The 13226-nt window shown below is 49.5% G+C and overlaps 1 protein-coding gene across 3 annotated transcripts; it reads right to left on the reverse strand.

The window, feature by feature from the left end:
* Positions 1 to 563: 563 nt before the first annotated feature.
* Positions 564 to 13059, reverse strand: SMIM40 (small integral membrane protein 40). Of its 3 annotated transcripts, XR_014810054.1 has the most exons (4): positions 10831 to 13059; positions 6411 to 6536; positions 3705 to 4983; positions 564 to 865 (listed from the first exon to the last, which is right to left on the reverse strand). XR_014810054.1 is itself a non-coding variant. In XM_084967977.1 (2 exons), exon 1 carries the CDS (start codon positions 3982 to 3984, stop codon positions 3742 to 3744), a length of 243 nt encoding a protein of 80 aa, XP_084824103.1. In that variant the 5' UTR covers positions 3985 to 4101; the 3' UTR covers positions 564 to 865; positions 3705 to 3741. The 3 variants fall into 3 exon arrangements, 1 of the variants encoding a protein (XP_084824103.1); XR_014810055.1 differs by lacking the exon at positions 6411 to 6536; XM_084967977.1 differs by lacking the exons at positions 6411 to 6536; positions 10831 to 13059 and having other exon boundaries at positions 3705 to 4101.
* Positions 13060 to 13226: the final 167 nt, after the last annotated feature.

Consider the following 13226-nt stretch of genomic DNA (forward strand, 5'->3'; position numbering starts at 1 on the left):
AGTCTGAGGCGCCTTTCTCCCTGACCTGCAGGGGGCGGATTTGCGCCCCTCCATCCCCCATTCGGGGCCTCTCAAGGTACATGCGGGCCGCCATTTTCCCGTACGGCGTTGGCTACGCCCCGAGTGGGGGCGCGCCGCCAGTGAAGCTCTTTTCACCCGGTGCTTCTGCGACTCGGCCAATCAGAAGCTTCCCGCAGCCGGCCAACCGCCAGCGCGTCGCGTGCGGGGAGGACAGAGCCACCTTCCCAAGGGGGGGGGGGGGGGGTACGGAACAGAGCAGCAAAGGAATTGAGCCCTCCGAGGCTGCACAGGGATGCACGGAATGGGGGGAGCCTCTTGAGAGGAAAATAAAACCTTTTCCATCCGCGGCGCTATTGACAAGCCCTCTGGCGCCGATTTCCTACCTGCCAGGTACCAGTTTCCCTGGCTTAATCGACTGTACCTGCCATTCCCTTCTATGGGCCCGCTCTCCTTTTCGCTGTCCAGCTGCTACTTCTACCGACAGGTGCCTACTTCGCCCAATTGCGAAGTCCTAACACGGGATACAAATGAGCACCACGAGCTGTACAAATGTGTTTTATTATTATTGTTATTGTTGCTGGTTTGCTTTCCACTACAGAACTATTGGCCAACCAAGTAGGTAGAATCTAGGTGGTTCTACGACGTCTTTTCTGGAGGAGGTCCCCGAGGCGGAGGCGATGATGGCCGGGAGGCCGGGCTTTGTCCAGAAGCTCCAGGGCCTGAGGACGGGCGTTGTGAGGAGGAGGAGGCTCTGAGGAGAATCTGCAGATTGCCGCTGTATGGACTGTGAGACGAAATGAGGCTCGTAAAAGGCCTCGGAGTCTCGTCTTTTCTTCTGGAAGTGCTGATGAAAGAACAAAAAGAGAAGAAACCAACTTTGACGCCCGCCTCGCCTGGACCCCCACCTAGCCCAGCTTTAGGGAAGCTGGAGGGACTCACGGAAGCAAAGCTGGGTCCAAAGGTGAACTTCTGGGGAAACCAAAAAGTTAACACCGGTCCAGTCGCTGAGTTTCCCACCTCTTGGATCCCTGCATACTCCACAAATGTTGGGCATCTTGCCACTTTATTTTCTTGTTGCACATTTAAAGATAAATTTTATTAAAATATAGCAGAAGAGTTTCCGTAGTGGCTCAGTGGTTAACAGACCCCACTAGTCCCCATGAGGTTCAATCCCTGGCCCCGCTCAGTGGGTTAAGGATCCGGCGTTGCCGTGAGCGGTGGTGTAGGTCGCAGATGCCACTGGGATCTGGTGTTGCTATGGCTCTGGTGTAGGCTGGAAGCCGAAACTCCAATTAGGCCCCTAGGCTGGGAACCTCCTTAAGTCCGGGGTGCGGTCCTAAAAAAGCAAAAAAAAAAAAACAAAAAAAAAACCAAAACCTGAGGAAACGTCAGGTGACTGGCCCAAGGTCACGCTCACACAGCTTTCTCCTTTTTTTTTTTTTTTCGGTCTTTTTGCCTTTTTTCTAGGGCCTCTCCTGCGGCATATGTAGGGTCCAGTCAGCTGTAGCCACCGGCCCATGCCAGAGCCACAGCACCACCGGATCCGAGCTGTGTCTGCGACCTACACCACAGCTCACGGCAATGCCGGGTCCTTAACCCACTGAGCAAGGCCAGGGATCGAACCTGCAACCTCATGGTTCCTAGTTGGACTCGTTAACCACTGCGCCACGACGGGAACTCCAGCTTTCTCCTTTTTTCATCTTTTTTTTTTTTTTTGATCTTTTGGCTTTTTAGGACCCCACAAGTGGTATATGGAAGTTCCTAGGCTAGGTGTCTAAGGTGTCTAATTGGAGCTGTAGCTGCAGGCTTGCACCACAGCCACACAGCAACGCCAGATCTGAGCCGCTTCTGCAACCTACACCACAGCTCACGGCAATGCCGGATCCTTAACCCACTGAGCAAGGCCAGGGACTGAACCCACAAACTCACGGTTCCTAGTCGGATTCGTTTCCGCTGCACCACAAAGGGAACCCCCCCAACTTTCTCCTTAAAAAAAAAAAAAAAATGCAAGAATAGTTCTCAACCATGAAAGCTCCTGGGGATAATCTTACCTTGTCTTAAATAAAGAAGAGACATGTAGCCTGTTTCTTTCATCAATGTATCATAAATATCATTTGTCTCATTTTTTTATTTTGATTTTTGGCCTTGCCCGCAGCATGCATACATTCGAAGGGGCAAGGATCAAATCTGCACCACAGTATCGACCCAAGCCACAACAGTGACAATGCCAGATCCTTAAACCACTAAGCCTCCAGGCAGTTCCTGCTTATCTCATTTTAAATGTAATTCTTTTTTGTCTTTCTGTCTTTTCTAGGGCCGCACCTGTGGCATGTGGAGGTTCCCAGGCTAGGGGTCTAATCGGAGATGTAGCCGCCAGCCTACACCAGAGCCACAGCAACACGGAATCTGAGCAGAATCTGCAACCTACACCACAGCCCACGGCAACGCCAGATCCTTAACCCACTGAGCGAGGCCAGGGATCTAACCCGCAACCTCATGGTTGCTAGTCAGATTCGTTAACCACTGAGCCATGATGGGAACTCCTAAATGTAGTTTTTATTTTAACCATTATGAATATGTGTACAATCTTTATGCTATTTGATCAAGTCTGCTCTCATAATAATTGTAATGATAAGAATTCCTGTTGTGGCTCAGCGGTAAAAAACCCGACTAGTATCCATGAGGATGTGGGTTCAATCCCTGGTCTCACTCAGTGTGTTAAAGATCTGGCGTTGCCGTGAACTGTTGTGTAAGCTGGCAGCTACAGCTCTGATTCACCCCTAACTTGGGAACTTCTATATGCTGCAGGTGCAGCCCCAAAAAGACACACACACGACAAAATTGTAATGATAACCCAGAAGAAATTTTTCTAAAAACTAGTCTTGGAGTTCCCACTGTGGTGATGTGGGTTAAGGATCTGACTGCAGTGGCTCAGGTAGATGCGGAGGCACAGTTTGGATCCTACGAACCCCAGCTGGGCAGCAGTGGGTTAAAGGATCCCCTGTTGCCACAGCTGCAGTGTAGGCCTGCAGCTGCAGCTTGGATTCCATTCCTGGCCTGGGAACTACCAATATGCTGCAGGCATGGCCAAAAATTAAACAATAAATAAAAGATTAGACAACTAGAGTCTTATGGTCGCAAGAAAGAAAAATATTTTTCACCTCAATAAATATATACATAGACAAACAAAATTGTGATAGATTGGTCAATAAAAGCATAAAATTATCTGTGGGGAAGTGGCATGGTAATAGGAGTTCCAGGAGAAAAAAGAATGCTGGAAGAAGAAAGAAAAGGAAAGATTCTCAATTGTATTTTTTTTTTTTTTTTTTTGGTCTTTTTGCTATTTCTTTGGGCCACTTCCGAGGCATGTGGAGGTTCCCAGGCTAGGGGTCTAATCGCAGCTGTAGCCACCGGCCTATGCCAGAGCCACAGCAACGCAGGATCCGAGCCGCGTCTGCAACCTACACCACAGCTCAGGGCAACGCCGGATCATCAACCCACTGAGCAAGGGCAGGGACCGAACCCACCACCTCATGGTTCCTAGTCGGATTTGTTAACCACTGCGCCACGATGGGAACTCCCTCAATTGTATTTTTAAATGAGTTCGTGGTGGGTATCAAGGCACTCATATTTCAAATCCCTCATATTTCAAAGCCCCAACAGTGCCATTTCCCTCTTCTCACCTCCTTGCGTGGGGGAGGATGTTTACAGGAAGGGTGGTCATAGTTCCAGCTCTTCCTCCTTCTGAGGTGTTCTCAGGAGCCAGTCTCCAAACTTTGCCCATGGTAGCAGCCACAGCAGCTTATAAACAGCCTCCATCATCAACAGTGTCAGGACGAAGACCAGGAAGATAAAGAAAGCCTTATCCATGGCCCGACGCAGGGGACCCCTGGGTGGAGAGGGCTGCCGGCCAAATGCCAGGAACACATCCTCCTCGTCCACATCGCCCTCCTCCTCAGCCATACTAACCCGCAGTCGGACAGCTGGTTGGGTCAAGGAGGTTGGGATGGAAGCCCTTACTCAGCGTTGCCACGATTAAGGGGCGTGGTGTTGGCAAGTCCTGCACCTGCCGAGCTTGACCCCAATTCCCCCAATGGAGAGAAAGAAAGGATAGGAGGGCCTCTGAGCCTTTGGAACAGTCAATGCAATGTGAATGGTCCTGATTAAATCATTGCCAAAGTCTGTCCAGCTTTGCTATCCTGTTTCTCGGAAACTGAAGGCCCAACAGAGACCTGCCAGCTGGGACTGTCGATGTCATTCTGGTTCTCTCGGCTTAAGGCTCAGGGTCTTGGGCCTCTCCGGACAAATAAAGAGCAGGTGGACCTAGTCGGCTACCGTGAGCCGCCGTCAGTCAAGCACCTAAAGCCCTTTCTGGCTTTGCAGTGGGTCGTGGTGGGTGGGCACCGACTTTCCTAACCGAGGGGGAGGGGGTGCGAGCAGTGGCGGCTCCAACGCGCGCGCAGGCGTGGTCGCTCCCCGGGCTTGTAGTTCTGCTGGCCGCGGAGGGATGGGGCTGAGATCCCTGCGCGCTCCCTCCGTGGCTTCGAGGACGGTCCTAACTGGACTGCAGGGGCCCAAGCGGAGCTTTATGAGATGAAAAAGACTACGATCGGTCGATCCGTCAGTCAGCGGGGCGAGGGGGGGATGGTTGGGACTTAACTGTAGGGGCCGTAATAGAGGAGAGTGCGGCTGCGCAGGAGGGGTCCGGGTCTGGGAGCTGCGGCTGGGAAATGTGCGGGAGGCTGTCTCCGGAGCAAGGGCTGCAGGCCTTTTTCTTGATCTTGTTCCTCAGACACAGAAGGTTCGCAAGGGAGATTGAAGTCCATGTGCAGACGTGCGTCCACACCCCGTAAGTGGTGGTTGCGGTGGAGCGTGGACAGCGGAGGAAGCGGCCCACGAGGTAGTGGACCTCAGATCTGGAGCCTCTGGGGTCTGAACTCCGTGTTGACCTTATGAAGAAGACTGTTGCGGGGGGAGGGGAGACCTTGTTTACTCCCCAAATGAAGCAGACATAGCACAATTTTGTTTAGTGTCAACTCCTGTTCTTTACTGCCACCGCAGGAGGTCGCGAGTCAAAGAAGACTGGATCAGATCGGAACTAATCGCTTATTAGTTCTATTAAGTTAATTAAACCAAGAGGCCATTAGACCGAGGTGGTTCTAATGTCACGGAGGTCTAGTCAAACAAGCCAAAATTTAAACCCATAAATGCCTCAAGATTACCTAATCAAAACGCTCAAGGACAGCCAATCATAAACAGGCATTAAGCTACAGCCAATCAAGTAATTTCCATCCTCTGCTTCTGCACTTTATCCATTTAAGTCTTTCCTCTGGCTCAGGTCTGAGGAGTGCTCACAACCACTTCTTGTTTGGCCCAGGCCCATTCCAATGCATTTTTGCTCAAGTGAACTTAAAAGACCTTAACATGCCTCAGTTTATTTATTTATTTTTATTTTATTTTTGTCTTTTTGCCTTTTCTAGGGCCGCTCCCGCAGCACCATATGGAGGTTCCCAGGCTAGGGGCCTAATTGGAGCTGTAGCCACTGGCCTACGCCAGAGCCACAGCAACGTGGGATCCGAGCCGTGTCTGCCACCTACACCACAGCTCATGGCAACACTGGACCTTGACCCACTGGGTGGGGCCAGGGATCGAACCCGCAACCTCATGGTTCCTAGTCGGATTCGTTAACCACTGCACCACGATGGGAACTCCGTAACATGCCTCAGTTTATCGTCAACAGTTGTGTGAGCATGACCTTGGGCCATTTTTTGTTTTTGTCTTTTGTCTTTTTAGGGCCACACTCATGGCACATGGAGGTTTCCAGGCTCGGGGTCAAATCCGAGCTGTAGCCGCCGGCCTATGACACAGCCATAGCAACGCCAGAGCCAAGCCTTATCTGCGACCTATACCACAGGTCAAGGCAACGCACTTATCCCACTGAGCGAAGCTAGGGATGGTACCCAGTCCTCATGGATGCTAGTTGGGTTCCTTAACCACTGAGCCATGAAGGGAACTCATCTTCAGTATTTTTCTTTTTTGCTTTTTAGGGCCGCACTCGTTGCATATGGAGGTTCCCAGGCTAGGGATTGAATTGGAGCTACAGCTGCTGGCCTACACCACAGTCATGGCAAAGCGGGATCTGAGCTGTGTCTGTGACCTACACCACAGCTCAGAGCAATGCTGGATCCTTAACCCACTGAGAGAGGCCAGGGATCAAACCCGCAACCTCATGGTTCCTAGTCGGATTTGTTTCCGCTGTGCCATGAGGAGAACTCTTCAGTTTTTCAATAAAATTGAAAAAACTTCTACCTCACAGAGTTGTCATGAGAGACAAATGAAATGAGATTTTATTGGCCTCGGGGGGCAGGGGGGGCAGGCACAGAGCTTACCTGTGGCATGCAGAAGTTCCCAGGCCAGGGGTCAGGTCCACACTACAGCAGTGACAATGCTGGATCCTTACCCCTCTGAGCCACCAGGCAACTCCAATTTTTTTTTTGGGGGGGGATTATGAAGCGCTGTGTAAATACAATGTATTAATTTCCAATACCCTCACTCAGGTAGGTTTGCAATAAGACCCCCCAACACTTTGATCATTTCCCTGTGGTAGGTCAGCACTAAGACCTTGTATAACACAAACCCAGCACTATATCGAATTTTTTAAAAACAATTTTTTTTGTCTTTTTGCTATTTCTTGGGCCGCTCCCGCGGCATATGGAGGTTCCCAGGCTAGGGGTCCAATCGGAGCTGTGGCCACTGGCCTATGCCAGAGCCACAGCAACGCAAGATCCAAGCCGCGTCTGCAACCTACACCACAGCTCAGGGCAATGCCGGATCGTTAACCCACTGAGCAAGGGCAGGGACCAAACCCGCAACCTCATGGTTCCTAGTCGGATTCGTTAACCACTGTGTCACGACGGGAACTCCAAAAATTTTTTGAGGTAATCTCAAATTTATAGAAAACATTTAAGAACATATCGGTTCAGCCATAAAAAAGGACAAAATACTGCCATTGGCAGCAACATGGGTGGAACTAGAGGCTCTCATACTAAGTGAACTAAGAAAGAGGACAAACACCATATGATACCACTTACATGTGGAGTCTAAAATATGGCACAAATGATCTGTCTACAAAACAGAAACAGATCATAGTCATGGAGGGCAGACTTGTGTTTGCCAGGGGGGAAAGGGGAGAGACAGAGCTGACGGGGAGGTTGGGGTTGGAAGATGCAGACTGTTACATGTAGAACCCATGGGTGATGGGGTCCTGCTCCACAGTACAGGGAACTGTATCCAGTCTCTTGTCTAAGAACCTGAGGGAGGAGTTCCCGTTGTGGCGCAGTGGTTAACGAATCCGACCGGGAACCATGAGGCTGCAGGTTTGGTCCCTGGCCTTGCTCAGTGGGTTAAGGATTCGGTGTTGCTGTGAGCTGTGGTGTAGGTCGTAGGCGCGGCTCGGATCCTCCGTTGCTGTGGTGTGGGCCAGCGGCTACAACTCCGATTTGAGCCCTAGCCTGGGAACTTCCATGTGCCACAGGTGCGGCCCCAAAAAGACAAAAAAGAGGGGGGTGGGGGGTGGGATTTGGACACAGCCCTCCAGACAATGAGAAAGTCATGCGAAGGTGAAAGCAAAGATAGGGTTGATGTGTCTACAGGTCAAGGAATGCGGAGGTTGTCAGCAAACCCCCAGAAGCCAGGGAGAGGCATGGAATAGACCTCTCTGCCACAGCAGCGGAAAGGACCAACCCTGTCCATTCTTTGATTTCTGACTTCCTGGCCTTCAGAACTGTAATAATATACTTCTATTGTTTAAGCCATTTAGGCCTGTGTTACTTTGTTACAGCAGCCTTGGCAAAACGTATACATCATCCTAGACTGTAAGTCCACATCACTATCTAGTTCATAGTATACTTCCAATTTCATCAGCTGTCCCAGAAACGTCTCTGTCCTTCCTGGTCCAGGATCACATACTGCAGTCTTTTTCAATGTGGGTGGTTCCTCTGACCTCTGTATTACATGAATCACTTTTTTTTTTTCAGTTAAAAAAATTTTATTACAGTTGATTTACAATGTTGTGTCAATTTCTGCTGTACAGCGAAGTAAACCAGTCAGACATATATACATATTCTTTTTCTCATATTATCTTCCATTATGTTCTATCACAAGAGATTGTATATAGTTCCCCGTGCTGTATAGTAGGACCTCATTACTTATTCATTCTAAATGTAATGTATGGCAGTTTCTCAGGAAACTAAATATAGAACTACCATATGTTCCAGAAATCCATTCCTATATATCCAGACAAAACTTTCGTTGAAAAAGGTGCATGCACCCCTATGTTCACTGCAGCACTATTCACAATAGCTGAGACATGGAAACAACCTAAATGTCCATCAACAGATGAATGGATTAAGATGTGATACTGGAGCTCCCATCATGGCTCAGTGGTAATGAACCTGACTAGGATCCATGAGGATGCGGGTTCAATCCCTGGCCTCACTCAGTAGGTTAAGGATCTGGCATTGCCTTGAGCTGTGGTGTAGGTCACAGATGAAGATGGTTCAGATCCTATGTTGCTGTGGCTGTGGTGTAGGCGGGCAGCTGTAGGTCTGATTTGACCCCTAGCCTGGGAACTCTCATATGCCGCAGAAAAAAAAAAGAAGAAGAAAGTATGGTACATATACACAATGGAACACTACTCAGCCATAAAAAGAATGAAATAATGCCATTTGCAGCAACGTGGATGCAACCAGAGATTCTCATACTAAGTGAAGTCAGAAAGAGAAAACAAATACCATTTGATATTACTCATATGTGGAATCTAATATATAGCACAAATAAACCTATCTACAAAACAGAAATAGCCTCAGAGACCTGGAGAATAGATTTGTGATTGCCAAGTTGGAGGGGGAGGGAGTGGGATGGATGGGGGATTTGGGGTTAGTAGATGCAAACTATTACATTTAGAACAAATCACTGTTGGGTTTTTTTGTTTGTTTTTTGCTTTTTAGGGCTGCAGGTGAGGCATATGAAAGTTCCCAGGCTGGGGGTCAAATTGGAGCTCCAGCTGACAGCCTACACCACAGCCACAGCAACATGGGATCCAAGCCATGTTTGGAACTTACACCACAACTCAGGGCAACGCTGTATCCTTCACCCACTGAGTGAGGCCAGGGATAGAACCTGCATCCTCCAGATCCTAGTCGGGTTGTTACAGCTGAGCCACAACGGGAACTCCCTGGAATGAATCACTTTATTTTACTTTTTTATTATTTTTAGGGCTGCACCAGGGTATATGGAGGTTCCCAGGCTAGGGGTCGAACTGGAACCACAGCTGCTGGCCTAGGTCACAGCCACAGCAACATCAGATTTGAGTGGCATCTGCGACATACACCACAGCTCATGGCAATGCCAGATCCTTAACCTACTGAGCAAGGCCAGGGTTTAAAACTTCATGGTTCCTAGTCTGATTTGTTTCCGCTGCGCCATGACAGGAAATCCAGAATCACTTTTTTTTTTTTTTTTTTTTTTTTTGGTCTTTTCTTGGGCCGCTCCCGTGGCATATGGAGGTTCCCAGGCTAGGGGTCGAATCGCACCTATAGCCACTGGCCTACACCAGAGCCACAGCAGCGCAGGATCCAAGCCGAGTCTGCGACCTACACCACAGCTCATGGCAACGCCAGATCCTTAACCCACTGAGCAAGGGCAGGGATCGAACCTGCAACCTCATGGTTCCCAGTCAGATTCATTAACCACTGCGCCACCACAAGAACTCCCAGAATCACTTTTAAAGAGTACAGGCCTTTCATTTCTGCAAGATGTCTCTCAAGCCCAAGTGTGCATAAGGACAGGAGAGAAATGGGGAGCACGTCTCAGTTCACAGCATCGAAAGTTCTCACGGCACAGCATTTAAAGTTGCAAGAGGCGAAACCATCTCACTCTGGTGCTGCCAAACCAGTCTGGCAGGTTTCTCCACCATAAAGCACTGTCCCTTTGTAATGCCTGTGTCTGGTACCTCACCAAATCTCCACCGATCTGCCTTAGCATCCATTGATGACTTGTCAGAATAAGCATGAGGACGTTTATAAAATGGTGATTTTTTTTTTTTTTTTTGATCCCACCTGTGGCAAGTGTAAGTTCCCAGGCCAGAGACTGAACCTGTGCCACAGCAGTGACAATGCTGGATCCTTAACCTGCTAAGCCACCAGAGAACCCCATGAATGGTGATTTTTAAAATTCCATCATTTCTCCTTCATTTTCAGTCAACAGTCTACCAAAAAAGAGACCATTCCTGTCTCTTTCCCTCTCCCTGTGGACCCCAGTTGGTGGGCGGAGGGGAAGAGGGCTTCCCTGGTACAGGCTCCAACCCCTCAAACTTCCCACCACCACAGAGGAGATCCTTGCAAGCTGACTGAAGAACGGGATATCCTGGCGCTGATGGGGGTGGAGATGGAAGAGAAGGGGAGCATCCATCACCTGCATCTCACCCAGGCCACATCCTCAAAGAACTCCACCGCAAGGACCAGCTGCTGGCCACTGGCCATGGCTGTCATCCTCAAGAAGAATGCATTCCTTTTGGCCTTTGGGTCATCCCCTGCTGGCCTAGGGAGGACCTCAGGTTGCCCCTGTTGAACAGCCTTGTACCCCTGGGGCACTAGGCGACAGTGCTGACTTGCTGGTGACCTGGCACCCTCTCTTGTTTCCTCCTAAAGCAAGGTCCTTAAGTCTGGGACCTCAGACTCTGCCCAGGGGACACCCACAATTATGACTTGGTCTACTCCTCCCCACTTACACCCCCAGCCCCAAGTTTACCTTGCAGGTTCTGGTTGAGCAGAGGCTTGGGAACCACTGGCCTGGAAACTCATCCCCTGGGGGATGCTGGCAGCATGTCCAAGGACTGTTGAGTTTGGGGAGAGAACACCCTCAGCTTGGCCAGCAGTCAGAGATAACTCTTCTGCATGTAGTGATAGGAGATCCAGGTTACACCAGTTCTCTTGTTTTTGTGCTTTTCCTTCCCATGGGCAGCCTGTGACTCTGAAGGGGACTGGCAGCTCTGTGCCTCTCCTTCCTAGGACTTCCCTTCCCAGGGGCCCTCTGCAAGGGGGAGGAGGTGACCTGTCAATGGAGATCCAGCTGGCCAGGGACTTAGGTCTATCCTGTTATGTTTGCTGCTGGTTACAATTCCAACTTTCTGTACAATTAGACTGAAGTTTTCACTGTGTTTACAAAACAAATTAAAACGGAGAGTGAGGTTAAAAAAACAATTCAGTTCCTGTTGTGGCTCATCCAGTTAGGAACCTCGGAGTTCCCGCTGTTGCTCAGCAGAAACAAATCTGACTAGCATCCATGAAGATGCAGGTTTGATCCCTGGCCTTGCTCAGTGGGTTAAGGATCTGGCGTTGCAGTGAGCTGTGGTGTAGGTCGTAGACTCAGCTTGGATCTGGCATGGCTGTGGCGTAGGACGGCAACTGGAGCTCCGATTCAACCCCTAGCTTGGGAACCTCCATATGCCGAGGGCGAGGCCCTTAAAACACACACACACACACATGAACTTGACATAAGTGTCTGTGAGGATACAGGTTCAATCCCCAGCCTTGCTCAGCCGATTCAACCCTTGGCCTGGGAACTTTGATATGCTGCAGGTGCAGCCTTAAAAAAAGAAAAAAAAAATTCTCCCAGCAGTTCCTGTTGTGGCTCACCAGGTTAAGGACCCAGCGTCTTTTTGAGGATTCAGGTTCAATCCCTGGCCTCGTAGAATGGATTAAGTTTCCAGCATTGTACTGTTCAGGTTTGATCCCTGGCCCAGGAATTTCCACATGCTCTGGGTGCAGCCAAAGTAAATTTTTTTTAAAAAAGGATTTTTTAACATGGATATATCTTGGGATTATTGAGAGCAGGTTTCCTTCTTCTTAAAAGGAATGCTTTCAACTTCATTATGGTGATGTGTGCTCTTGGATATTTGAAGATTGCCTTTATCAGGTTATTTTTTCCCCCAATATCAATGGGTAGTGACCATTTTGAGTAGTTTTGCATCAAGATGAATCAACTTTTTCCCCTTTAATGCCCATAGTTTTCTCGTCTAACATTTGCTCTTTAACTTCAACAAATGCCTCTTGGTATACATTTCTTCTCAGGTTTCCCTTCTCAGTTCTCTTTCCTCATCCATTAAGTGTTGGTCTTCTCCAGTTTCTTCCATCACTACCCACTGTTCAAGCTCCTGCTCTTTGTAGGTTTCCTAGGATTTTAAAGGTTGGGGGATGATGACAGAGTTTTCAAACACTGTGTCTCCCCACAGTCTCTCCTCTCCACTAGCACATGTGATTTCAAGTTAAAGCCCTGGATAGGAAACTAGGTGGCTCGACTTCCGGTTCTGTCAATCTCCAATTAGGCAGCAAGACAATCCCTTAGTGCCCTGCCTTTCAGTCTCCTAAATAAAACCCCTGCCTTGCGTACCTCCAGGACTGTTTGGCATACCACCCTGTAAATCATTCACAGGTAAGGGGCTGCTGTTTGTGTTACTAAGATTACAACAAGAAGTGTGAGATAACCATAGCCTGGATTTGGAAGCTAGTGAACTCCAGATCCAGTCTCGGTGAGCAGTGTGACTTAGTACTTGTTACTTAACCTTTCTTTAGAAAGGTTTAGGTTGACCTGGTTCCTTCATCTGGCTTGCAGGTAAGAAATGCGAAGCACTTGGCACATAGAGCACAATGAATTAGCTAGCGAAGAGATGATGCACGTTAAGTTAGTCTGAAAAGTATAAAATACTCCACAAATGGAAGCAGTTGTCTCTCGGTGGGTTCTAGGATGGGAAGGTCTCAAGCCCGTTCTGCAACACCAGGAACAGCGCCCAGGTCGTAGAAGGCAGGGGGAGGAAAGTCACTGCAGAGAAAAGTCCTCCCCTGGTCCTCGAATCCCCCACGTTGCGCTCTCCTGGAGCGCCGAGCGGTGCTCGAAGTCCTTCAGTTCGATGACAGATGCCAAAAAGAGAGGGGAACGGGCAGGCTTGGCCACTCGCACCTCCGCAGGAGGGACACAGCTTCCGCTGCCGGGATCAGTTCCGCGAGGCGGAGAGACGACGCGCACTGGCGATAACCGTCTTAACCCCGTCGGGGCTGACGAGTGCGCATCCTGTCGCTGCCGATAGGGGCACTCGTCCTGCCACGCGCCCGGCACGGTCCCCTTTGCGCATGCGTAGTTCCTTCCGG

Source organism: Sus scrofa, chromosome 7 (genome assembly GCF_054392235.1).
Source record: "Sus scrofa isolate SSC_HxYL_T2T_F1_AM1 chromosome 7, Sscrofa_HxYL_maternal_Yorkshire_Landrace_v2.0, whole genome shotgun sequence".
NCBI lineage: Eukaryota > Metazoa > Chordata > Mammalia > Artiodactyla > Suidae > Sus > Sus scrofa.